The 27,705-nt window shown below is 37.6% G+C and overlaps 1 protein-coding gene across 1 annotated transcript; it reads left to right on the forward strand.

Moving 5' to 3' along the window:
- On the forward strand, positions 1-24,232 carry LOC306992605 (NACHT, LRR and PYD domains-containing protein 3-like). Its single transcript, XM_079601715.1, has 11 exons — positions 1-276; positions 416-506; positions 723-830; positions 1,812-1,919; positions 2,102-3,895; positions 5,106-5,279; positions 10,078-10,248; positions 17,551-17,721; positions 20,334-20,504; positions 22,223-22,398; positions 23,009-24,232. The coding sequence occupies exons 2-11, from the start codon at positions 457-459 to the stop codon at positions 23,011-23,013; spliced, it is 2,928 nt and encodes a 975-aa protein (XP_079457841.1). The 5' UTR covers positions 1-276; positions 416-456; the 3' UTR covers positions 23,014-24,232.
- Positions 24,233-27,705: the final 3,473 nt, after the last annotated feature.

Raw genomic sequence — 27,705 nt, forward strand, 5'->3', positions numbered from 1 at the left:
ACAGAAAATAGCGAAAGTAAAAGAAGCTGATGATTCGCCATTTTAGTCAGACAGACGATTCCTTCCGATACAAAATATTATTAGATGTTAAATAGAAACTTTTATCAAACGGTAGACAGGCATTTATGTGTAGCCTATTTTATGGAACAGATTGAGGAGTTTGTGAATCGGTTGGCTGTAGATACATTTTGACAAAGTTACTGTTCGCGTACTCGAGACCTTTACAGACTTCCATATTAATATTTTCTCTGAAAGGAAATTAACGAGGTTTCTTTTGTGAGTCGTGTTGACTATATGATGATTTTTCAAAAGATCTCTATCTATTTCCAACTCACGATCTGGTCAGATCAATTATAAAGATGTTTAACAATGTTTAATAACATTAGTTTTGTGTTTGTTTGTCCTTTCTATCCAGGGTCAGTGGAGATCAGACTGTTTCAACTGTTCAGCTTTATCATGGATGACAGACAAACATCCAGAGAAGAAGATTGTTCTAATGGATGCAGGTAGCCTACTAAATAAACACATTAAATAACATTTTATATAGGCTAATAAAAACAGATGTCTCCTTTAGAAAAAAACGGTGACATTCTATTTATGTGTGTGTGTGTGTGTGTGTGTGTGTGTGTTTTAAAGGAAATTTCTTGAAAACAATGTCTAAACCGTCCTCAAGTGCTTTTCATTAAAAAGTTTTGTTTTTATGTTTCGTTGTTCTGTTATAGTTCAGTTCAGCAGGAGAGATCAGAGCCCAGCTGTGTGTCTTTGAGGAGTGACGGGTCTATGGATCCTCCACTAAATTTTAAGATTGACAATACACAGACTGATCTCAGGTATAATTTTTTTTTTAAATCATGTGATTGGCATTTTAATATTATGGTGTTTTTGCATTTATGATATTCATACTAGACACTGTTGTCTTCACTTGATGCAAGAGAGACATATCTACAAAGTGTTCCATTTTTTTGGCTTGGACTCAGATATAGCATTTTATTGAATGAGATTCTTATATTATTTTAAACACCCAGCTTTTGTGGGCATTTTAAATGGACTGTAGTCCTTTTTGTTGGTACCTGGGCTTTGTGCAATAAATTCCAGGTAATGTGCAGCAGGTGCTTATATTCAGAGCTCAAATAATTTCCTATATATTATAACCTCAAACCCATCATAACCTCCTCCAAAATGACTCCGAAAATTACCAACAAATGATATCAATGTAATACAATTAAACTTTATGAAATTAATCATGTTGTTGGTACTCAGATAATCACTGGGACCATATCATCTGCACATATTGCCAAATAGGCACAAGGTTTTGTTATCAGTTGAAGATCCTCCTTTATGCCTCTTATGACAGAGTCCATATCTTTAAAGCATATTTTAAGGAAATACGATGGTTTTAACTCCTCTAGGACTCTATTCTGTTGATTCTTATGAAAAGAATAGTGAGGCCGATTTAGTTAAAAAAACGTTTTTGTTTATTTCTCTTTTTATATTTTGCTACTTTTATTCTCACCATTAAAATAGCTCTGATAACTGACATGATGTTAAATTATAAGCAATCAATCAATCAACAATGTATTATTTTCATGTACAATATATAACAAACTTTCTCAAGCTAACACAAAGTTTGTCTTGACAAACTTTTTTTTATAGTTTTTGTTTTTAGTATTATTACAGTTGTGCCCTTGAGCAGTTTATTTATTAATAAGTACATTTACTTATTAACTGTTGACAGAATTATTCAGGTGATGTAAAAAAAAATATTAGCAATATCAGAGTGTCTGATTCTTGATTCTCTTCATGATGTTAAGTTCAATCCCACCACAAAGATCAGCAGTTACAAACCCCGTCTGTAAGAAGAGCGACCAATCTATGAATCAACTACAGGACTTTAATGAAAGCAGGTGTGCTGGTGTCAGGTAAAGTGTGGAATCTTTTTGATTGAGATCAAAATGAAAACACATTAATAATTAACACATTTCATAAATATTATGATATGTTCTTGGTCACGATACAGAGAACAAATAAGACATTTTACTCTATATATGTATCTCTATATTAACTTATGTAATTCATGTACCATGTAATTTTAATTTTGCAGCCATGAAGTCCTCAACACATTTAGATCAAAGCTGATGAAGAAGTTTAAGTGTGTGAATGAGGGAACAGCAAAGCAGGGAAACCCAACACTCCTGAATGAGATCTACACAGAGCTCTACATCACAGAGGGGGACAGTGGACAGATCAGTAATGAGCATGAGGTGAGACAGATTGAGACACAATCCAGGAGATCAGCAACAGAGGACACACCCATCAAATGCAATGACATCTTTAAACCTTTACCTGGACAAGACAAACCCATCACAACTGTGCTGACAAAGGGAGTCGCTGGGATTGGAAAAACAGTCTCTGTGCAGAAGTTCATCCTAGACTGGGCTGAAGGCAAAGTGAATCAGGACGTCCGGCTCATATTTCCACTTCCTTTCAGAGAGATCAATTTGATGAAGGACAAAACATTCAGTCTTTCAGAACTTCTTCATGTCTTTTTCCCTGAAACAAAAGAAATGGAAATATCTAGTGACAAATATAAAGTGTTGTTCATCTTTGATGGTCTGGATGAGTGTCGTCTTCCCTTACATTTTCAAAAGAATGAGACTCTACGAGATGTAAACAAAAAGAAATCAGTGGACGTACTGCTGACGAACCTCATTGCGGGGAATCTGCTTCCCTCTGCTCTCATCTGGATCACCTCTAGACCAGCAGCAGCCGATCTCGTCCCCTCTAAGTGTGTCCATCGAGTGACAGAGGTACGAGGCTTCAATGAGCCACAGAAGGAGGAATACTTCAGGAAGAGAATCAGTGATCAGAGTCTGGCCGACAGGATCATCTCACACCTGAAGTCATCAAGGAGCCTCTACATCATGTGCCACATCCCAGTCTTCTGCTGGATCTCCGCCACTGTTCTGGAGAAGATGTTGAGTGAAGCAGAGAGTGGAGAGATTCCCAAGACTCTCACTCAAATGTACACACACTTCCTGATCCTTCAGTCCAACATCAAACATGAGAAGGACTATGAGAAGTACCTGACCGATGAAGACATGATCCTCAAACTGGGGAAAGTGGCTTTTCGGCAGCTTGTGAAAGGCAATGTGATCTTCTATGAGGAAGACCTGAGAGAGTGTGGCATTGATGTGACAGACGCATTAGTGTACTCAGGATTGTGCACTCAGATCTTCAGAGAGGAGTCAGGCTTGTATCAGGCGAAAGTCTTCTGCTTTGTTCATCTGAGTGTTCAGGAACATCTAGCAGCTTTATATGTGCACCTCTGCCTCATAAACAACAACAGAAATGTATTTGACCCAGTCACCGAACCAGATTTGTTGTTTATATTTAAGGACTGGTTTCAACTTATGTTTAAACATGTTTCATTTTCTGAGCTCCATGAGAGAGCCGTGAATGAAGCTTTACAGAGTAAAAATGGGCATCTGGACCTTTTCCTGCGCTTCCTTCTGGGTTTGTCAGTGGAGTCTCACCAGATTCTCCTTCAGGAACTAATGACACTGAGAAGAAGAAGGTCTGACAGCAATGAGAAAACAGTTGAGTACATCAAGGAGAAGATCAGGACCATTGACTCTCCAGAGAAATCCATCAATCTGTTCCACTGTCTGAATGAACTGGGTGACCAGTCACTAGTGGAGGAAATACAACAGTATCTGAAATCTGGAACAATAAGTGAAGCCAGACTTTCTTCATCTCAGTGGTCAGCTGTAGTTTTTGTGTTGTTGACATCAGAGAAGAAGCTGGATACGTTTGATATTAATACATTTGTTGGAGAAAACAGTAAAGCTGAAAAACTGAAGGTTCTCCAGAAGCTGCTGCCTGTGATTAAAGTTCAGTAAGTATCAGTGAAAACAATCACTTTACTGTAAAAACAAAAGAAAATCAAAAGCTCATGAATCTAAAAAACATACATTGTTTGAGTAATAGGTGCAATATGGGAGCATTCTTGTTTTTATTGTTTTTCTGATTTTTTTTATTATTATTTGTATTTAGCTATTTTATTGATGGGAATAATGACGGCGAGATGTGATTGGGAAACAATACAAGCTGACTCAAACTTGTGTCAAAGCACCTGACAGCCAATGTCTTCAACCTGAGGATTCATTTAAAACAAACAAGTTTAATGTTACAAATTAATTAGTACTTAAACCATTGATATGGATTTGATCCACGGTAAAAGTTAATTCTTTGTTGTTGCAAATTTGACAATGAAACTTGACTACGGTACTTAGATAAGGTTTTCATTAACATTTTACGTATTACATTTTAAACAGACAAACAAATCCCAACTCTTATTATAGAGGTAAACCACATCAACGGATAGAGCCAAAGACTGGACTAAAAAGGCAAATGTCAAAATCTATAAATATGACATCATAATATATATAATAAAGCATGTATAATATGACATAATAAAGAACACAATATTATATATATATATATATATATATATATATATATATATATATATATATATAAAGGCTATCATGGTTGAGATATCAGTTGATGGATGTAAAATTCATGCCATTGGAATAATTTGTCTTAATTATACGCTAGACAAAGAGTGATTTATCACTGATCTAGTACTATAAAGTAGTTTTCCTGGCAACAACGGACAAAAAATAAAATATTCATATACTGTAGGATGTTTATTGGTTATTCACCTGCAAGGGAGGCCAAGAATTCGAGCCCAAGAATGCGGTCTTACATTTAGAGAAAAGCGTGGAGTTAGTTGGTTTAAATTTATGTTGTATATTTCATGTCTGTTCAGAATCTTGTTCTTTTGCACACTGAGGGTTTGTTATCCTGAGTCCATACCATGTCCCATTTGTCTTTTATTCACACTTAACTCTCTCTATCATTGTAATCTGTGACACCATGACCTCAAGGTTGCTGAGTAATTTTTAGACAATGCCATTCATTGGTGACAAAGTGCAGTGTTTTCTTTACTCCATCTACAAATTGTCTATTTTTTTCTCTATTTTTTATTGCTTTTTGTTGTCAGTTCATAGTGTTTACCAAGTATGATTTTCATCTCTCTACAGTTTGAGTGATTGTGGTGTCACAGAGAAAGATTGTGCTGCTCTGACTTCAGTTCTGAGATCAAACCCCTCACAACTGAGAGAACTGAATCTGAATAATAAAAACCTGCGAGATCTGGGTGTGAAGCTTCTCTCTGTTGTACTGGAGGATCCTGACTGTAAACTGGAGAAACTCTGGTAAGATCATCTACAGTATATCATAGTCAGACATGTTATTGCACTGGAGTGCCGCTGGCCTACGGAGTTTGGCTCAAACCCTGATAAAACTCATCTTCCTGTGACTCTGAAGACATGGATTAGCTTGTTCAGGCGTCTTTAATTAGGGTTGGAGCTAAACTCTGCAGGACAGCGGCACTTCAAAACCGGATTTGAGGAACCCTGGACTAAATGCTTTGATGTACATTTTAGGACTACATTGCAGAAAATCTATTTCTTTCTCAGTATTTTTGTCTTCTCTTCTTTTTTGTATTCTTAATTGAAGATACATTTACTTGAGAAGCAATATGACTTAAAATGTTAAGTCTTGTATGCTGAAAAATTGCTTATGTTTTTAGAAATTTTAGATATTAGATATTTAGACTACGTCTGGATCGGATTCAGAACGATAATCAAAACACAGATGGAGTAGATCAAGTCCAACAACACCCCCAAAGCTTCACAGTCCTATACCTCGTCCTGCGTCCACATTTCATTAAGTAACATTAGGCAGTTTTGATTTTACATGTGCATCTGCTTACATACGTGACCCGTTCTGGCAAAATGAGTCGCAATGAGAAAATTTTCACTTAAAATCTCTGGTAATAATTCCAAATTTGGCACACACCAAGTCAAAACCAAGTATTTATAGGAACAATATAATATATATATATAATATATATATATTGACTGTAATTCTGTGTAGGTATAAGTGTATATCGTGATCACGCGCTGTCTGAGGCGTCTTTGAGGCACGCTTCGGATGTCAATGTGAGTAAAATCATTTTGTTTAAATCAGTATGAGTTTGAAAATCACATTTCATTGGTTCAGACTCATGCCATCGAGAATTCGCTATGAATATTTACAAAGTTGGAATGCTACGCTTTAAAACAATACCAACTTATGCTGAGGGAAAGCGAGCAGAGGAAAGGTACTCCTCTCAGAAAACATACAAATAAAGATACTTTTAAATGTTTCATTGCTATTTTGATGAGGGCTTAATGAACTAATTTTTGTGAAAACCTCAAATTCGACCATTTTTCACTTGTTTTGCCTGTAACTCGTAATAGCCTGTACGCATTCTGACTCATTTTGCCAGCACAGAGTCACATATGATATCGCATGTTTCTGCTTCTTCTTCATCTGTGTTTTAATCAATGGCAGGGAAGCGTTTTATCACAAATGACAGAAATTTCTGTCAATGGCGAGGGAAGAGTTCAGCAAATATTAAAATGCCACCTCAAGAAAATGTCATTGTGAGCTAAATAATATTTATTGGGGCAGTGTTTGTCATATAGTGATGTCACTATGTATACGCTTATTTTCACTCCCCCCGCACTGTTTAACTTTTACCGGTAATAAAAAAATATTTATATTACCTGACCACTGATCTATCAGTGCACACTTCTAGTCATCACCATGACTGAATGAATAGTTTAATAGTATGTATAATTGTGAATCACAGAAGCAGGTTTTGTAAATCATGTGGCTGAGTAGAAAAAGGGCCTAGTGACGCCCCTGGTACCAGCAACACGTGAGAAGTGCCGGCACACAAGAAAAAGTGATTGTACACTTCAGCTTAAAATATAGATTGTACTTACACTCTCATCTACCTACTGTTGTTTTGTTTGCTGTCTTTGTCAATTGATTTTATCATTGTTTGTTTATTGTAAAGCGTCCTTGAGCCCTGGAAAGGCGCTATATAAATAAAACTTATTATTATTTATAGAAGTGTTGGTGCGTACCGGCCCACTTCGAGCACTGCTGGAGGAACATCATCACTACACACGGCTTATACAGTAGAGAACTGTTGAGAGTACAGTAATAATACTGTGAAAACAACAAAAATCATTTACAGTCTACAAAAACACTTGGAGAACAGGGGCCTGTTCTTCATACGTGGATTACTGTTATCTGGATTTTACTGTTGACGATTTTACATGATCCAGGATTGTGAGGTTCTTCGAAGCTCATCCTTGAGTTGCTGTCATAGCTACAGGTCCGTGAGCTCAAACCTGATTGGGAGCAGCTTATTTCATGTAAACAGGATTAGATTGCATCTTTTCAAGCGCATGTAATACTTAAAGTCTGTTCCAGCCACTGTTACTTTCTTACAAGAGTAGCCTAATGAACCAGGTACAATAATGACTTAAAATAATAATAATAATAATAATAATTAAAAAACTAATTTGAAAATAATATTTCAATATTGTGTAGTCTATCATAATAGACACAGTTTACTCACTGAGAGCATTATTTGTGAGGGAATAATTACCTAGTAATTATATTGGAGTCTTACATTATGTTAGTCTGAGCCGTACATTAATGTGCAGATATTATCGGAGTGGTTTGTTGCAGTGCAGGAGATGCAGTTAACTTATAAAAAAAATGCTGTACCATTAGAAAAATGTTCTTGCCCCATAATAAACTTTAATCAATGCTGCACTGTTAGCCCTTACTGTAGAAAAAGCCCACATTCTTACAATATCATACCATTTTCCATTAAAACAGTAATATACAGGAATATACCTACAGGAATATACTGTGAATTAACAGCGCTCAAAGTCGACACTCAGAGGCTGTTTTCCCAATCACACTTTATACCCTCATTCACTATCCCCTACACTAGTTCACTAATATAGTCCACTTGAATGAAAAGAAGTGAGTGAATTGAGACACTGATGAACACCTAATAAGCAGAATCACTGAAGGACAGAGAAACAAGAACAGAAAAAAGAGAAACACAAGAACTACAACTGACTTCCAGACACACTGAGTGTGAAACCAGTTTAACATTATTTATTTCAAGTTCTTGTTGAGAATGAACAGGGATTTAGTTAATAATAAAGTTTGTTGTCACCATGATGGAGATCCGTATTTGCTTTAGTTGGTGTCTTGTACCTTAATTCAAAGACTTCGTCCATTCATCTCTCTTCGGCTGCTGTGACAGTGAGTGTATAAAGCACTTTTATTACAGCAAGAACAGTCAAGGGGAAGTTGATCAGGAGTTTTTGGTTTTGTGATTTCAAAATCATACATGATTTATTACTTTTTAATATATGTGAGCTGTGAATTTCTGGTTTAATACCATATATCTGATAATCTACAATATGAAATACAGCAATATTTCTGAAATCAGAAAAGAATTTTTAAATCATATAGTGCATTAAAATTGTATTAGCTCCTGCTTGACTCTGACACACACAGACATCAACAATCATCATATGAATCTCAACAATGGTGATGATCAAAAGTTTCATGTCGCAATGCATGCTGGGTACCAGGATAGTATAAAACTCCCAGCATGCTCTGCTGCATGAATAATAATTAAAAATATATATATTCCTACCATTGTTGAGATGCATGTTCTAATTTGTGATATTTCTGTGTTTCTACAAGACAGTGTAGCTCTTTTATTTTTGGTTATGCATGTGTTACAAATAAATTAGTCATAGTTGCTGTTGTTTCACAGTGGTGGTAACGTAACACTTTTGATTGAGAATTAAACTCTGAATGAGTGAGAACTAACTTCTTAGTGAATGAACAGGCCACATAATGATTTTGTCATGATAGTGAATATAACCACAATCATTCACAAACTGTGTGTGTGCACAAGTGTGAATGCAAAAACACAGCTCAAGAGAAAAATGTTATATTTTAGCATCAGCAACCCAACTAAAGCAAACACTGGTCTCTATAATGGTAACTTCAAATCAAACATTTTTAATTAAACATCTCAATAACTACTTCTGTAGATGTATGACAGAAATAAAGTCATACTGGTTAATAATACGTGTAATAATGTGTAATGGCTGGAAGTCAGTTGTAGTTCTTGTGTTTCTCTATTTTCTGTTCTTGTGTTCCTCTTTCCTTCAGTGATTCTGCTTGTTAACAGCAGGTGTTCTTCACTAATGCTCAACAATCACTTACATATTCACTTAATTATCTTATCAATGTTACTTTTTACTCTTTGTAGTGTGGATGTTCCTGTGGGGTTGAAAGGGTTAACAGTGTAAGATAAAAAGACACACCCACGAAAAGTATTTAAACAGTAATAAACTGTAAGTTATAAAACAGGTTTATACTGGCAACACTGTTGCCAGTAGTTTACTGTAAAATGTAGTTTTTTGGGTCACCATTGAGCTGAAGAGTAGAGCCTGTGCTTCAGTCCAGGAGAAGATCTAGAAACATTGATGATACGCTGCAAGTTTTTTAATGGTTTCTAATGGAAGTTCTTAACTCTTTTCTCACATTATTAATGCATTACACATTTTAGTTTTACACATTTAAATTACAGTTGGTCAATTTAAGGCAGTTGGTTTCTGCAAGTGAAATTAGTTTTAAGTCAAATTTTAATTTAGTGCATTTTACAGTAACAAACTGTATAATACAGTAAATAACTGTACAAATAACAGTAAATTACTGGCAACAGTGTTGCCAGTATTTTACTGTAAAAAAACCCGGTAAGGTCTAACAGTGTGTCTTGCTGTCTGAAATCATTGAAAAAGTTGGTTTTGTTTGAGCCTTCACAACATCAGGATCAATAATTAACAAACAACAAAAGAAGATTATCTTTCCTCTGTGTTTCTCCTTTTATTAAACTGACAATATAAACTGGTATTTTTGGAGCACAGGTGTTGAAAGCTTTTTAAATTTCTTTATTTTTTATGACTGATAAATCTCCAATTAAAATTTTGACATATTTAATAGTGTATAATTGTGGCTTGTACGTGTTGATCTGAACTGAGAGAGTGAAGAGTGTGTCGTTGTTCTCTACAGGTTGAGTGATTGTGGAGTCACAGATGAAGGTTGTGCTGCTCTGACTTCAGCTCTGAGATCAAACCCCTCACACCTGAGACAACTGGATCTGTCTGAGAATAAACTAGGAGATTCAGTTCATCTGCTCTCTGCTGTACTGGAGGATCCTCACTGTAAACTGGAGAATCTGCGGTAAGATTGTCTCTCTGATAGTCACACATGTCTTTGTACTCAGTGATGAATCATTGGATGTACATTTTAGGACTATAATTAGCTTTTAAAATGTTCTGTAAACACTAAATCTCAGCACAGAATCACAGGTGTACATAAATTACTTTATTTTTACATTTAAAAAAAATCCTTTAAATTTGGTCAATATTTAATTATATTCAATAATTTTAGTCTACAATGCCATTCCTGTTCCCCTACTGCATGTTATTTAACAGTGCTTTCCCCAATGATGTTCCTGTAATAATTCAGTGGTTCTCAACCCTGATCCTGGAGTGTCACCAGCACTGCACAGTTTAGATGTCTCTCTAATCAAACACAGCTGATTCAACTCATCAGCTCGTTAGTAAAGACTCCAAGATCTCAGGTGGGTTTGTTAGAGAAGAGAGACATCCTAAATGTGCAGTGTTGGGGTTCACCTGGATGGTTTCTCAGATCTAAGAACAGACTTGTGTTCTTGCGGAGAAAGAATGAAATGTGCTTGCCCGAATGAATAGTTCAATATTATGTATAATTTTGATGCACAGAAGCAGGTAACGTAAATCGTGTGTCTATCTCGTTAATCTAAATCTGGAGCGCCCAAAACTGTTCTGCAGAGTTCAGACCCAACCCTGATCCAACACCTGAGCCAGCAAATGAAGCTCTTCAGGAGCACGTCAGAGTTACAGTGAGTGGTGGTTGTTAGTGTTTCCCACTGTTTCTGTGGCCTGTTAAACGAAGCCAGTTTCAGTTGCTCCCTTTGTAAGTTTGAGATTATTTTGAGCAAACTCTCTTTTTTTCGGGCTCAAGAAAGTGGATTGGTTTTTAGCGGGTTCCATCACCATGGTAACTTACGCTACAGGATGACCTTGAATGCTTTATTTGTTAAAGGGCACCTATTATGACATTTAAAATGTTCCTAATGTTGTTTAGGGAGTCCCCAACAACAGTTTTACGTGCATGCAATGTCAAAAAACACTTTTGTTTTCGTATAATATGCATTTATTTTTACCTGATTTGCTCACCGACTCCCAAATGATTCGTTCAACGACTCGTTTTTCCAAACCCCTCCTCTGCGCGACGCTAATCTGCGATAATTTTCTGCTAATCTGCTAATCTTTACAGAGATAATACTTATTGTTTAACACGAAGTACAGTGATGCTTTTATCAATTAAATCGTGTTATAATAATGATTATTGTCCACTGCTTTGTAGTTTGTAGTAAAAAACTAAAAATAAGATATAGAATTTAATGTTATTAGCGAGCATAGCCCAGAGTTAATATTGTAAAAGCACAATCAGTCTTTGTTTGCATTAGCCCGATGCATAAACAACGTTTTTACAAAAAAAAAAAACTACGAGGTATTACTCTATTCTTTAAGACAACTCTGAAAACAACAACAAACACTTCACATATCTCTCAATACAATTGTCATTGAAGACCTAGAAGCTAAACGGTGCTTACACAACAAACAAAATAATTATTAAGCATGCTACATAAAACATAAAAGCAACAATTATTAATAACACTTACAGGTTGTGATACGGAGGAGGAAGCTGACGCAAATACACTTAGAAATGAACCTTCCTTCAATATCAGCCGGCTCGCGAATCCAAGTTTAATTGCATTTAAAAAGCAATATCGTCTTCAAAATGGCGCGAACAAAGCACAAGGCTCGGACTATACTTCTGTGGTATAGTTATATGAATTGTAGCCACAAATGCTCCTCCTTGGGCAGATGAAAAAAGTTGGCTTTTGAGTCGCACTTCAGAACACAGTGCGTCTTGTCTCGTCGCCATGATATTTTCATGATATATTGCTGGCCTTGGAGCGCAATAAGTGGGCGTGTCATATTCAAATAACTTGACAAGTTGACGTCATCTAGTCAGAGAAAAAGCTTCGGTCTTCTAACGATTCATAAAAATGACTCAGAGTCGACTCTTACTTTTGAAAGACAATAACTTTATATACGGTGCACTTTCATATTTCAAACTTTGCAGGATGTTTTTGTTCACTTAGATCTATGTTACACACTACATGAAAGGTACATTTCAAAATTCCATAATAGGTGCCCTTTAAAGGTGCTCTAAGCGATGTCACGCATTTTTTAGGCCAAACATTTTTTTGTCACATACAGCAAATATCTCCTCACTATCCGCTAGCTGTCTGTCTCCTGAACACACTCTAAAAAAAAAACGCGGTCTCTGTAGACACCCCAGGCTCCACAAACAGCAACAAAAACAAACTGGGCTACCCGCACCATGAAACATAACAAACTGTTCCAGCCAATAACCGACAAGAATGATGTGGGGTGGGGTTTGGGGGGTTAGTGCGTGAATGAGGAGGAGGGAGGGTCTAGCTAGCCTCCGTTTTGTTTGACAATAGTTCGAACATCAACAAGAAGTGACGTCACCCAGGATCGCTTAGAGAACCTTTAAGTATAAAGTATAAACTATTAATCAAGAGGACTGAAGGCATGAAGTAGAGCAAGCAAGAGGTTTTTCAGCAAAGTTTTGGTCATATCGATAATTTATAGGCCATAGATATTTGTGTATTAAATATTATACAGAAGGCTAATATCCATAAAATGGCATTATACTTAAAGGGACAATATGTAGGAATTACTCCCATCTAGTGGTGAATTCGTATTTTGCATTCAAACTAATTTTGCTCTCCAGCGCCTCGCTTTTCAAATGCGCGTTGCATCTACGGTAGGCGATATGTACCAAAAAGCGTTGACAGGATGTCTTCTAATAGCACTTCGTCGAGTTTTCCTTCAGGTGAACAGGTGTGTTATTTCAAACAAACTGCAACATGACAACAAACAAACGAATGTTACAGTATGAATTACTGACTGTGAAAAACATTAAATATTGTAATTAGTAGCAGGGTGCGATTTGTGAAAAAAACAGAGGGGGGGATGTTTTGAAACATTTTTATTCATAAAAATAAATCATGAGAACATGAACTTCATCACTGCATTTGCAGGAATTGTAAAATCTTTTTTTCTTATTAACTGAAGTAGCCTAACGCAATAGTTTTACTCTAATAGCTTATCTTTCCCCACACATATGAACTGTGATCATGCAGTAACGTTAACTTTACATCACGATGCTGAGCTACAGTGAAATGATAGAAAAGACATTATCTGTGATAGCAATTCGCCTCATTCGCGCAAACTGGACGCGTGAATGAGGCTCGCGTCTACCGCGCCGCGCTAAACACCGCGCCCTAGGACCTCTAGACGTGCATTAACGCGTCTTTACATTGACTTAACATTAAAATCACTCGCGCCAGACGCTCAAGAGTGAGTGAGTAATCATTTTAAAATAAAATTGACTTTAATCAAACCACGGATCCGTGATAAGTTTTGTGATCCGTCTCGTCACTATGTAGTAGCACTATGATCACTTTGAGGGGAGGATACATTTATCCCCACCGGGGATTAACATAATTAAGCAGAGGCAGGGAAACATTGACCAGAAAGGGGGAAATCCCACGCATCCCCCCCTTCTTATTATAGGTTATGCCTTCTTTATTCGTTATATTTTCTGAATTATGTTCATTGTTAGATATCATCATCATCATCATCAGATGATTCAACAATAGGGAGAGGAAGAGGTAGAGGAGGACAGAGAGGCAGTGGATCAGTGGGATCTAGGCGAGGAGGTGGACGACGAGGAAGAGGAGGAGAGCGAGAGTCAATACCACGACGACAAAGATGCCCGGCAGCTAAGAGAGACGATCTTGATAGAATTTAAAGTTTACAAAGGCAGAGAAGAGAAGCGACCGAGGTTTATACAATTTATGTCTAGCAATAGCAATGAATTTTCATTGTCTGTACAGTTCTATGCATGTAGCAAAATATTCACAACTTGAGCTAATGGATTGTTTTTGAAAAAGGAGAGCTATATAAAATTAGCCACATAAGCGACATTAACTCTTGTTTTCTGTAATCTATGGTCACGTCACGTTTCCTTTTACGTTCTATTTTTGGCGACAATGTTTTCTTCTCCTGTGGCGCGGCATATATATGGTCCATAATAACAATGCAATCCAGACTTTTAAACTTGCCGGTGCAGTTTCAAGCGCCTCTCACTGCTCTGCACCTGCGTTTCTGCTGGTACTGGCTCTGAACAAAAACGCGTTGTGGAAATGCGTTGGCTTAGTACTTTTTGTCCCTCTCTGCTATTATAGTTTTGCAAGATGGCGGAACTACATGGAAGCCTCCGTGGACCTACCATACTGTCTATGGGACCTACCCGTCTCATGTATATAAAGATAATAAATTCTTCATTTATAAGGATAAGTCAGATAATTGGCCGAGGTATTTGTGCACCATTGAGGACATATTTATGAATAAAAATATTGATTTTAGATAATAAAATACCTAAAAAGATCAGCAGAATTTTAGAAAGAATGTTTAGTTTAAGTTATGAGAGAATAAATAGTTTTAAAAATTTGGCTAAGATGTTATAATACAAATTGCCAAAGAAGCATTATGTTTTTAATGACTTTATACCCTAAAGGGGCAACGTATGTATGTCATAATTAAAAATTAGAAATCCAAAATAAAAGTCATGTTTAAAAACAAACAAACATGAAATTGTATTTATGTCTGAATAAGAAATACAATAGCAAGACATTCATTTTCTGATGTCTTTTTATGACCTTTCCCTTTTAGGGTTAATATTAAACTTTGCTTTATATATATATATATGCTTTTAAACAAATTAAGCTTGCATGTATTCTTTTGAACTCTTTGTGAAACTATATAAATTAAAGGCCTATTTGTTTGATTTACTTGCATTGATATAGTCGGTTATTTTCTTTCAGCGGTCTTCTCAAGAACGGACTACCTCTTTAAACCCTTTAGAACACTTAAAATGCCACCTCAAGAAAATGTCATTGTGAGCTAAATAATATTTATTGGGGCAGTGTTTGTCATATAGTGATGTCACTATGTGCTTATTTTCACTCCTCCCGCACTGTTTAGCACTTTTACCGGTAATAAAAAAAATTAAAAAAACATATTACCTGACCACTGATCTATCAGTGCACACTTCTATAGTCATCACCATGACTGAATGAATAGTTCAATATTATGTATAATTGTGAATCACAGAAGCAGGTTTTGTAAATCATGTGGCTGAGTAGAAAAAGGGCCTAGTGACGCCCCTGGTACCAGCAACACGTGAGAAGTGCCGGCACACAAGAAAAGTGAGGGTACACTACAGCTTAAAATATTGTACTTACACTCTCATCTACCTACTGTTGTTTTGTTTGCTGTCTTTGTCAATTGATTTTATCGTTGTTTGTTTATTGTAAAGCGTCCTTGAGCCCTAAAAAGGCACTATATAAATAAAACATATTATTATTTATAGAAGTGTTGGTGCGTACCGGCCCACTTCGAGCACTGCTGGAGGAACATCATCACTACACACGGCTTATACAGTAGAGAACTGTTGAGAGTACAGTAATAATACTGTGAAAACAACAAAAATCATTTACAGTCTACAAAACACTTGGAGAACAGGGGCCCGTTCTTCATACCTGGATTACTGTTATCTGGATTTTACTGTTGACGATTTTACATGATCCAGGATTGTTAGGTTCTTCGAAGCTGGAGTTGCTGTCATAGCAACAGGTCCGTGAGCTCAAACCTGATTGGGAGCAGCTTATTTCATGTAAACAGGATTAGATTGCATCTTTTCAAGCGCAGGTGATACTTAAAGTCTGTTCCAGCCACTGTTACTTTCTTACAAGAGTAGCCTAATGAACCAGGTACAATAATGACTTAAAATAATAATAATAATTTTAAAACTAATTAATCATATTAATTAGAAAATAATATTACAGTATTGTGTAGTCTATCATAAAAGACACAGTTTACTCACTGAGAGCATTATTTGTGAGGGAATAATTACCTAGTAATTGTATTGGAGTCTTACATGATGTTAGTCTGAGGCGTACATTAATGTGCAGATATTATCCGAGTGGTTTGTTGCAGTGCAGGAGATGCAGTTAACTTATAAAAAAAATGCTGTACCATAAGAAAAATGGGTAACACTTTAAAATACGGATCCTTCGTTAATGAATAACTGCACAGGAACAAATGAGTAACACAATGTTAACAATCTAGTAACTACAGTTAACTAACAAGTAACTCTGATTAACGAATTGGTAATTAATAGCACACAGATTTAAGTGGTAGTTCACTATTAACTAATCAATAACTACAATTTTTGTAATACTTCCCAGAGAACTACTGAATTTTTACAGATTTGGTAGTTCACTAATAACTAATCAATGACTACTATTTTTCAATACTTCCCAGAGAAATAATGAAAAAAATTCACAATTCATGCAAAACTGAATAACTAATGCAGGAAAAATGACTAGCACTAGATTAACATTACTGCTAGATACTGTACACTAATTATAAATATGTAATAGCATAGCAGACTTATGATTTGGGAAAGCTGTCAATAATTAGCCTATGCACTGTTGTCTTTTAGAGAACTATTCATAAACTAAATTATTTTTAAGAATTGTTTTTATAAATGCACTTGTCTGGAACACTTACCCTGTGGCCGATTTTCCGGCATTCCTCTGGACTGGCTTTGAATAACTAGACTCATCATGGTGAGTACTGGAACATACTGAGTCATCAGCCATCCAAATACCAGTTATTTTATTAATAACCTACTTCTCAAAAGTGTTTTTATGTATGTCTCTTTGCTCATATGTAGATATATTTGGTAGTTAATAGTGGTAGTTAATAGTGAACTACCACTTAAATCTGTGTGCTATTAATTACCAATTCGTTAATCAGAGTTACTTGTTAGTTAACTGTAGTTACTAGATTGTTAACATTGTGTTACTCATTTGTTCCTGTGTAGTTATTCATTAACGAAGGATCCGTATTTTAAAGTGTTACCGAAAAATGTTCTTGCCCCATAATAAACTTTAATCAATGCTGTCTTGCTGTCTGAAATCATTGAAAAAGTTGGTTTTGTTTGAGCCTTCACAACATCAGGATCAATAATTAACAAACAACAAAAGAAGATTATCTTTCCTCTGTGTTTCTCCTATTATTAAACTGACAATATAAACTGGTATTTTTGGAGCACAGGTGTTGAAAGCTTTTTACATTTATTTATAATTTTTTTATGACTGTGATAAATCTCCAATGAAAATTTAGACATATTTAATAGTGTATAATTGTGGCTTGTACGTGTTGATCTGAACTGAGAGAGTGAAGAGTGTGTCGTTGTTCTCTACAGGTTGAGTTATTGTGGAGTCACAGATGAAGGTTGTGCTGCTCTGACTTCAGCTCTGAGATCAAACCCCTCACACCTGAGAAAACTGGATCTGTCTTGGAATCAAATAGGAGATTCAGTTCATCTGCTCTCTGCTGTACTGGAGGATCCTCACTGTAAACTGGAGAATCTGCAGTAAGATTGTCTCTGATAGTCACACATGTCTTTGTCCTCAGTGAGAGTTTTAGGACTAAAATGAGCTTGTAAAATGTTCTGTAAACACTAAATCTCAGCACAGAAATCACAGATGTACACAAATTAATAATCTCATGATCTGGTATTAGTGTTCCATTCTTTTTAAAATATATCCTTTAAATTTAGTCAGTATTTCATTTTGTTCAATACTTTTAGTCTGTTTCACTCTGACTACAATGACAACTCTTTTCCCCCACGTTTACACAACAGTGTTTTCTCTAATGATGTTTCTGTCAATAATAGTGTTTCCCAACCCTGATCCTCTAGTTCCCCAACACTGCACAGTCCTCGCTGAAGTTTCTGCTTTTAACGGCTCTTTCTGTGGCTACAGAAATACAATTATTCAAAGTAGCTTTTCAAACACTACTAATATGAAAGATAATAAGCAAAGGAAATGTAATAACTTCATGCTGATCTTCATGATCTTATATGCAGGGAAACACCTGAACTTCTGCGGAGCAGTAATGAATAAAGTAACATGGTCAGCGCCGCGCTGGTGAGATTGGTTTGCGCTGTCCATTCGGTTTCGCTACAAACACGTCCTCCCTGCGATGTCGAGTCAGTCGCACAGCTCGGTCCATTGAGCTCTGTAACACCGCTCCGTTTCGTCCCACTGTACGTGTGTTTGGCTTCCCATACAACTCGATACAACTAACCGCCAATGACTCAAGAGTTTGAGAAATGTTTTTCAATAATGGTTGCCTACGGCCCTTCATACTGGAGATCTCATATTTGTCTCTTCCAAAGTTTCAGACAAGAATGAACATTGATCTAGTTCATTTGTACAGTATGGTGTACTGGCAGTATAGTTTTGTATAATTAGTGTATAAATTTGTGAAATGCAATAAATAATTAAATGTTTAAGTTTTATAGACTCCATTATTACACATTTTTCAAGTGTCCAGACATATATTGTTGTCCATTTAATATGAAGAGACAATTTTATTAGTCTTTTTCATTATAATATATTTCATAACATTTCTAAAGACACTTATTTACTGTTGTGGTAATAAACACTTATGTGTTAAACTGCAACCATGAAGTTATAAGGCAACCCAAATAATAGAAATAAATGATAAAAATTAAAATGGTCTTAAGATAAAAGCTTCAGGTCAGGGGCATTCAGTCCGTATACTGTCAGCTGTGAATGCTCTGCAGACCCAAGCCATTTAAGAGAATGAGTTTGAGGACTCGCAAATTAATATTAACACTATAAATAATATGACTATAAATTCCAAATAAAGCTTACATAATAAAATGATGGTAATGCATATGTAACTGTCCGGCATTTATTTATTTGCCAATCGACTGTAATTTTTTTTTTTTAGAATAAGTGGCAGTTCTAAATTAAATTAAATTAAATAATAAAAATTAAAAAAATTATACATTATTAGCCAACTGTGTGATTTTGTATATGTACATTTCTGAAATACATAACTTGGACACAGTCACCTCTGAGAACAGATTACTCTAAATTGTAATGTAGATGTGCATTTTCTGTAAAGCTGATTTGAAACAATATGTATTGTGAAAAGCGCTATACAAATAAATGTGAAATTAATTGAAAAGTTATGGTGGGTTTGGGTAAGTGTATCCACAACGTTGGCGCCTACGTTCTGTTTTATGCATCATCATCATTGTTCCGCGTTCTCATTGGTTTTCTGGCATTTGTGGGATTTCATGTAAAAGGAAAGCTGACTGTGAATAGAGATACAGGGATGACATCAAAACCTGGAAGACTAATTCGCCACTGGTTGCCTCGAATTTATGGAAGCTTGTTTCCACCACGGAATAAAATTATTTAAAAGATAATTGTGACTTATCTCGCAATTTTTTCTTGCAATTGCTATTTATGTCACGCAATTGCAAGTTTGACCCTGTCACAAATGGCACCCTAAACACTCGCGGTCTTCCTCTGAGTCCGCACTTACGTGACGTAACGCCGCTTTGACTGTCGGGAAGAAGTCTGCTGTGGAGCATCTAGGGCGCATATCGACCGCAGAGGGGCGCTCGTGACTACCCTTCTGAAACCTAAAATTACTGAACGGGACACCCTACGGTCTCATGGACTTAACGGGCGCGCGGAAGCCATTGTAAGTCTACAAGACTGAAAGTGCACATGAAGTTTGCCTTTTGGGACAGGGCCTTTGTATCTCGGTGAGTGGATTCTAACAAAATGAAACGCCTCTGATTGGCCACTGCGTTCAATAGACCAACAAACATGACTGTGATTGGCTACATTTCTCATCGCTGTAAAAACACATTGTAAATAGAAACATTTGACGTTCTCAAGAGAGCAAACACAAAAACACACTTGAGTGTTTGCCAGTATGATATTATTACAGAATTAACTGAGGTGCTCTTGCATTCGTTTGAGAGTGATTATATTTAAAAATTAGACTTTGATGTTTTTTACCCATGTTTTAATTTAACAATAATTATTTGTGATTGAGCATTAATTGACAGACCCCTGCAGTGCGGCTGCGGACCCATGTGTTAAACTGATCTGATCTGAACTGAGAGAGTGAAGAGTGTGTCGTTGTTCTCTACAGGTTGTGGGATTGTGGAGTCACAGATGAAGGTTGTGCTGCTCTGACTTCAGCTCTGAGATCAAACCCCTCACACCTGAGAGAACTGAATCTGTCTGTGAATAAACTAGGAGATTCAGTTCATCTGCTCTCTGCTGTACTGGAGGATCCTCACTGTAAACTGGAGACACTGTGGTAAGATGAACTCTCTGATAAACAAATATATATTTGTCCTTGGTAAATATATTCTTTATTGGTAATGTAATAGTTTTTAACTTTTTTTTTACTCAATGATCACCAACTTTGCTTGTTAAACCCTAGCTTGTTTTCGGGTCTGAATCCACACAACACAAATGAGAGTCAACTGAGTAGCCTACATTTTATTGAGAGCTCATTTTTTCTACAATTATAAGTTGACCAGGAAAACCAAAACCAGTAGTTTTATGTGTGATTCATAGACACTCAGTTAAACAATAAATTACAAGTGATATTTACTTCAGTCCGAATGCACATTAAATAAATATTCAGTTAAACCAGTGAACATCACAGGAGAGCCAATGCTTGATTCAACATGCTAATCCTAAAACATAAATGTTCTCCCGGCATATATATTTACTCCACATCACAAACAAGACAAAACATTACACAAATACACAAAGTATAAATGTTATATTAAAACAACAGTGTTTTTAAACTGACAGCGTTACAACACCCATAGACTTCTAGGAATCGAGGAATGCGGAAGTACGCCAACGGTTTTTATTGCAGTAAATACCATTACAATAAGGAAAAACAAAACCATAATAAATGTCCTAAAGAACAGAGCACAATATAAAAAAGAAATAGAAAAAATAATAATATCAGGGACCAAAGGGCTTCAGGCTCTTCTAATAATTAAAATTTCTTTAATAAATTGATTAATCTTCCACTTTTCAATTTTGACATTCTTAAGGATTTACAGTAAATCCAAAATTATATATATAAAAAACAAAACAGAAAACAATGCACTGAAAACGTGTGTTGGATTTTAAATGATTTAATCATGCACATCGGTTCCACATAAACCAATTAAGTTAAACAAAGATAATTTGTTCACATAATGTCAACATCATGGAATCAAGTCATTTCCAAGTAACCCAATTAAGAAGTTTTAAAGTGATTTTAATATGGTTCATAACTGGATTAATTCATTCAATTTCTTATATTTTTTGTGTCACATGACTGAATTAAAAGATTGCATTAGCTAGCTACCAAACTATTAATTAGCAATAGCATATATTTGCATGCTAAATGCTAAGCATGAAATCTAATTGTAATATAAGTAATAAACATATTTGCTAATATTAATTTAAATGGCCATTAATGGATCATAATTATTGGACAAATATTATTTAGTACCAAATCTCCTCAAAATATTAAATTAATATTATTGAACTAAAATATAGTACATTTAATTGATAAAGTTACACTTCAGGTGTTATTAATGTTATCTCTCTATCACTCCATAGTCACAACACTGCATTATTTGTCCCTCAGTTTCTCCTCAACATGGAAAACCGGCATCATTAATAAAACAGTGTAGAATATAGTGGCGTTGCTTGCCGCTACATTCAAATCACATCACACATTGCAATCTTTAATAAAATGGTTATTTTACACAGCGCCATTGTTCTCTATATTGAAATATTGTGGAGTCACAGAGGAAGGTTGTGTGAGGGTGCTCTTGCATTCATTTGAGAGTTATATTTCTTATATATGCTTATGTTTTTTTACCCATGTTTTATTTTTTTTTACAAAATATATTTGTGATCAAACATTAATTGACAGACCCCTGCAGTGCGGCTGCGGACCCTTGTGTTAAACTGATCTGATCTGAACTGAGAGAGTGAAGAGTGTGTCGTTGTTCTCTACAGGTTGTGGGGTTGTGGAGTCACAGATGAAGGTTGTGCTGCTCTGACTTCAGCTCTGAGATCAAACCCCTCACACCTGAGAGAACTGGATCTGTCTAGGAATAAACTAGGAGATTCAGACATGAAGCTTCTCTCTGATCTGAAGAATGATCCACATTATAAACTGGAGACACTATATTGTAAGTAGATTATTTACTACAGATTACAAAATACAGTAATTTGTACCATATTTCGTCAGATTACACAAACTTTGTAACCTAATCTAAATAATGTTGAATACTTTGGAATACTAATAAGGTTTGTAACACAAAGGGTCCATCAAACATGGGACTTGGTTTTCCCCTGCATATTATTTGTAACAACATCAGTTTTACACAGTATTTCTTGAAGAAAAAAAAAAATAATATATATATATATTTTTTTTTAGAAAAAAAATTATAACCTTAAATTTTTTTTTACTGATGCAACACAATGCATTAAAAGCTGGGGTGTGTACACTTTTTTTTTATTGCATGAACCGGATCAATTGTAATTATTTTGTAATTATTTTGACAGTACTAAATGAAAAAAAGATGCTCTCCTCACCTTTATATCTCTGGCTGCAATATTAATGTACGCTGTATGTATCTCTGCCTGTGTTTGTTCTGAAATGAATCCACTGATGTGATGTGATCGTAGTAATGTCTCATCCTCCATAAGTGACTGTGTGTGTCTCATCCTCCATAAGTGACTGTGTGTGTCTCATCCTCCATATGTGACTGTGTGTGTGTTTTATTGTATTTTCCTCAGTGTGATTAAGGAGCCGCTACAGAGACGTCACAGTCAACAGAGACTGAAGACACCGAGACGTCACAGCGATCTCACTCTCGTGTGTGTGTGTGTGTGTGTGTGTGTGTGTGTGTGTGTGTGTGTGTGTGTGTGTGTGTGTGTGTGTGTGTGTGTGTGAGTGAGACTTCACTGCAGTTTCTTGTTTGGATCTTTTTGTGGGTCTGATTTTGTAGACTAAACTGGGAATGGTCCCATCACTTGCATATTGTTGGTTTTATTGCTTCTATTGCTCTCCTCATTTATATGTCGCTTTGAATAAAAGTGTCTGCTAAATGATCACATGTAAATGTAAAATGTGCTGAAAATTTGCTTTGTTATTGATTAGATATTGCACTGCTTGATTACAATGTTGATGGTGTAACTTCCAATATTCAATGACAATTAGATTATTTTAATCAACAAGATATAAACAGTGTATATTAGTAATTTATTATTTAGGACAAGATGGTGCAGAAGAGTAATAGTTGTATTTTAAAAGAATATGTTACCAGAAAATATTGACGAGGATGATTTCATCAAACATTAATTTCTGTTGTTTTGTTTTATATCATGACCTATTAAATTTTATCCATAAATCTCAGTTTTCCCTCATGTCTCAGTTTATCAATTGCTACCAAGGCCATTCGAAATGTGACTTATAATTCATTTAATCTGTTATTTTTAAGAGATATACCTGATTATATTTTAATGAGAAAAATGGTCTAGTCTGTTCAGAGGGAGTTGAGGGAGTATCTCAGGACTTTTGACCCTCATAGGAAAAAGAAAACTGAAAAGGTTTGTCACTTAATCTGATATAATTTAGAGTTTTTATATGTGGACTTCAATGCAGTCAATCAGGTCTTAGCACAGGCCTATAGAAGTGTAATGTTCAGACTCAACATATCATTTTCAAATGATTAAACCATATCGATATTAGGCTATTAGGCTGAGAGACAGACACACAGTCCATTCTATGGGATTTAGAAACTATCCAAAGTCCAACAACAAATTATCACAACACGTGCTTTTTTTTCCATGAATGTAAATTTGCACTGAAATTACAACTGCAATAATAATGTTATGAAATTAATGTTTTAAATATAACATTTTGAATATAGAAATATTAAATATTGGAAATAATGAAATTATAATTTTATACGGCAGGTTACGGTTACAGCAAGTCGTAAAGGGATAGTTCACTTTAAAATGAAAATTATGGCATCATATACTCACCCTCAAGTTGTTTCAAACCTGTATGAATTGCTTTCTTCTGCTGAACACAAAGGAAGATATTTTGAAGAATGTCAGTAACCAAAAAGTGAACTGTTACAATTGACTGCCATAGTAGGAAAAAAAATACAATGTATGTTTAGGTTAGGGTGGGCTGTGTTTTATGTTTGTCAAGCAATTTGAAAATGAAATGCAATAAATGAAATACATGCACAATTAAACCCTGACTCCAACAGAAAAGGGACATGCATTCTTTTCATGTATGCAATAATTCAAAATTATAAAGCACAAGCTTTTTGTGGTTCATTTTAGCAATATTTAGGGCTAATCCTAAAGTGTGGCATGAGGGGCATTGGCAATCAAATTGTGATATTAGTGTGCCATCCACTGTCTCTGCTATGCAACTGCAGCTCAATAGAATATGTAATCAAAACAATGTTAATATCACCAACTGTCCATTTGGTGCAGGGCCAACATGAGCAGGGCCGGAGTGCATGAGGTCGAGTCCTGAATAGCAGAGCGACATGCCATTAAGACCAGAGGCAGATGGGTGTCCCAATCGTGCTGATGACTCGATGTTAAAATGGACAACTGTTCAGCTAGTGTCCTGTTGAATCTCTCGACGAGCCCGTCGCTTTGAGGATGGAGTGGAGTGGTGCGGGTCTTGTTGATTCCCAAACGCTCACACATGAAAGAGAATACCCTGGACTCAAAGTTTCTGCCTTGGTCACTATGGATACACTGGGGCACCCCAAACCTACTAAACATGCCCTCCACCAACACATTGGCAACAGTCTCAGCCTCCTGGTTAGGCAGTGCAAAGGCCTCAGGCCACTTCGTGAAGTAATCCATAGCGGCCAAAACAAAGCGATTTCCCTGCGTGGTGCGAGGAAATGGCCCCATGATGTCCACCCCCACCTGCTGCATTGGCTCCCCCACCAGAAACTGCTGCAGTTGGGCCCTAGACCTCCCCTGTGGCCCTTTACGTGCTGTACAAAGATCACAACGCCTGCAGAAGTCCTCTACATCACGCCTCAGCCGTCCCCAGTAGAAGGCCTGACGCAGACGCCGAAGTGTCTTTGTCACCCCAAAATGGCCAGACCCAGCAAGGCCATGCATGGCCTTCAACACTGTCTCTTGCATGTCAACAGGCACCACGATTTGCCATCTCTTTTCTCCTGTCGCTGGTACCACCCATGCCCGCTGGAGGACCCCTTCCACCAGCCGTAGATACTTGAACTTGGCCCACAATCCTTTGGTGAGGGGGGAGAGGGCTGCTACCTCCTCCCATGGTGGTCGTTGCTCTGCCTCTACCCACAGGATCACAGGCTGTAGGTCTGGGTCCCCCCTCTGGTTCTCTGCCCATTGAGTGACATCCACCTCCTGTAGCTCCCTACAGACCAGCTCGGGCCCCTCGCTACCATCCACTTTCCGGCTGAGCTCCAACTCCCTGGCTTCTCTGCGCTCACAATGCCTGCATTCCTGCATACTACATGGCCGTCTTGACAGGGCGTCTGCATTACCATGCCGCTCCCCGGCACGATGTGTAACGGTGAACTCATAACTCTGCAACTCCTCGAGCCAACGAGCCACCTGGCCCTCTGGTTCCTTGAAAGTCATCAACCACTGCAAGGAAGCATGGTCAGAGCGTATGGTGAAGTGCCGACCACACAAGTAGTACTTGAAGTGGCGGATGGCAGAGATTGCGGCCAACAGTTCTCGTCGTGTGACACAATACCTCTTTTCAGATTTGCTTAGCCCTTTACTGAAATACGCTACTACTTTCTCTCCGTCTGGGCCCACTTGGGACAGAACCGCCCCTATTCCATCCCCACTTGCATCTGTGTCAAGTACGAAGGGCAGTTGGAGATCGGGAGGTGCCAGAACGGGCGCGCACACCAGAGCTTGCTTCAGAGTATCAAAAGCCTTTTGACAGCACCCCGCCCAGACAAAGCACTGATCCTTCTGCAGGAGCTTGTATAAGGGAGCAGCAATACAAGAAAAGCCCCGTACAAACTTCCTGTAATAGGATGCCAGACCCAAGAAGCTTTTTAACTCCTTCTGACTCACCGGAATAGGCCACTCCCGCACGGTTCTGACCTTGTCTTCCGTTGTGCTAATCCCCTCACTGTCAATGCGATGACCCAAGAAGGTCACTTCTCTGCTTAACAGCCGGCATTTATTGGGATGTAACTTCAGACCCGCTGCCCTGATTTTTTCCAGCACTACCCTCAGGGCTGTGATAGCTGAATGGAATGAGCTCCCATGTGCCAGTATGTCGTCCAGAAACACCAGACACTGCTGCCGCGGAATGCCTTCCAGTACCCTCTCCATTAGGCGCTCAAATGTGGCAGGGGCATTGCACAGACCAAAACATAGGACTTTAAATTGCCACAGACCTCTTCCTGTGCAAAAAGCTGTCTTGGGTCGAGCTTCTGGCTTCAGGGGCACTTGCCAGTACCCACTCCTCATGTCCAATGATGAAAACCAGCAAGAGCCAGCCACAAGATCCAAGCATTCATCCACACGTGGGAGAGGGTACGAGTCTTTCCGTGTCACTGCATTGAGCCTCCGGTAATCGACACAAAAGCGCCACTCCCCTCCTTTCTTTGGGACCATGACCACCGGGGATGCCCAGGGGCTCTCAGAAGGCTCTATTATACCAGCACGCTGCATCTTTACTAGCGCCTGCTCTGCCGCCTCCTGCCGACCTAAGGGCATACTTCTTGGCCGCTGACGTATGGGCGTTGCATCCCCGGTGTTGATGTCGTGTTGCACCAGGGAAGTCTGACCCAGGTCCTCTTCCACACAGGAAAAACAGTCCTGGAATTCCACTAACAGCTGCCACAACTGTCCTTGTTGCTGCGTGTCCAGGTCGTTGGAGCTCCTTTGTGCTATCTCCTGCAGAGCCCTCATTATTTCTCCCTCTCCCCTGGATGCAGACTCAGGCAAAGTGTGCAGTAACGGAGGCTCTTGATGGGACGCACTGGAGGGCACCATGCCGTGTGCCCCATCGCCATCATTTAAGTCACATGCCCAGGAACTTATAGTCAGCCCATCTGTGTGACGAGCTCCTGGTGGCCTCATTCTCACCACCTGACCATTGCAGAAACTCAATGTGGCCCTGGACAGGTCTAACTGACAGCCATGTTCCCTCAAAAAGTCCAAACCCAAGATGCAGCTGTCTTGTACATTAGCTATCCATACCAGATGTTGCATATTCACGCCCCCCAGAGTTAGTGTCAATAGCCCCCTTCCTATCATCGGTGCCAGCTCACCAGTCACTGTGCAGAGTTGAACTGCTGTGTCCTCTAGCCGTGTCCCCTCCGGCACCACCTCTGGACGAACCACAGTAACTGTAGACCCTGTGTCTACTAGGGCGGTGCACTCCACACCCTCAATGAAAACCGGAATATGGCAAAAATCTGATATGGATGTTCTTCCCACCA

This window comes from Phoxinus phoxinus, assembly GCF_949152265.1.
Source record: "Phoxinus phoxinus genome assembly, chromosome: 24".
Classification (NCBI taxonomy): domain Eukaryota; kingdom Metazoa; phylum Chordata; class Actinopteri; order Cypriniformes; family Leuciscidae; genus Phoxinus; species Phoxinus phoxinus.

Coding starts and splice junctions, on each gene's coding strand:
- LOC306992605 (XM_079601715.1), top strand. CDS start 457: ATGGATGACAGACAAACATCCAGAGAAGAAGATTGTTCTAATGGATGC. Junction 507..722: donor GATTGTTCTAATGGATGCAG/GTAGCCTACTAA, acceptor GTTCTGTTATAG/TTCAGTTCAGCAGGAGAGAT. Junction 17,722..20,333: donor TGTAAACTGGAGAATCTGCA/GTAAGATTGTCT, acceptor TGTTCTCTACAG/GTTGTGGGATTGTGGAGTCA.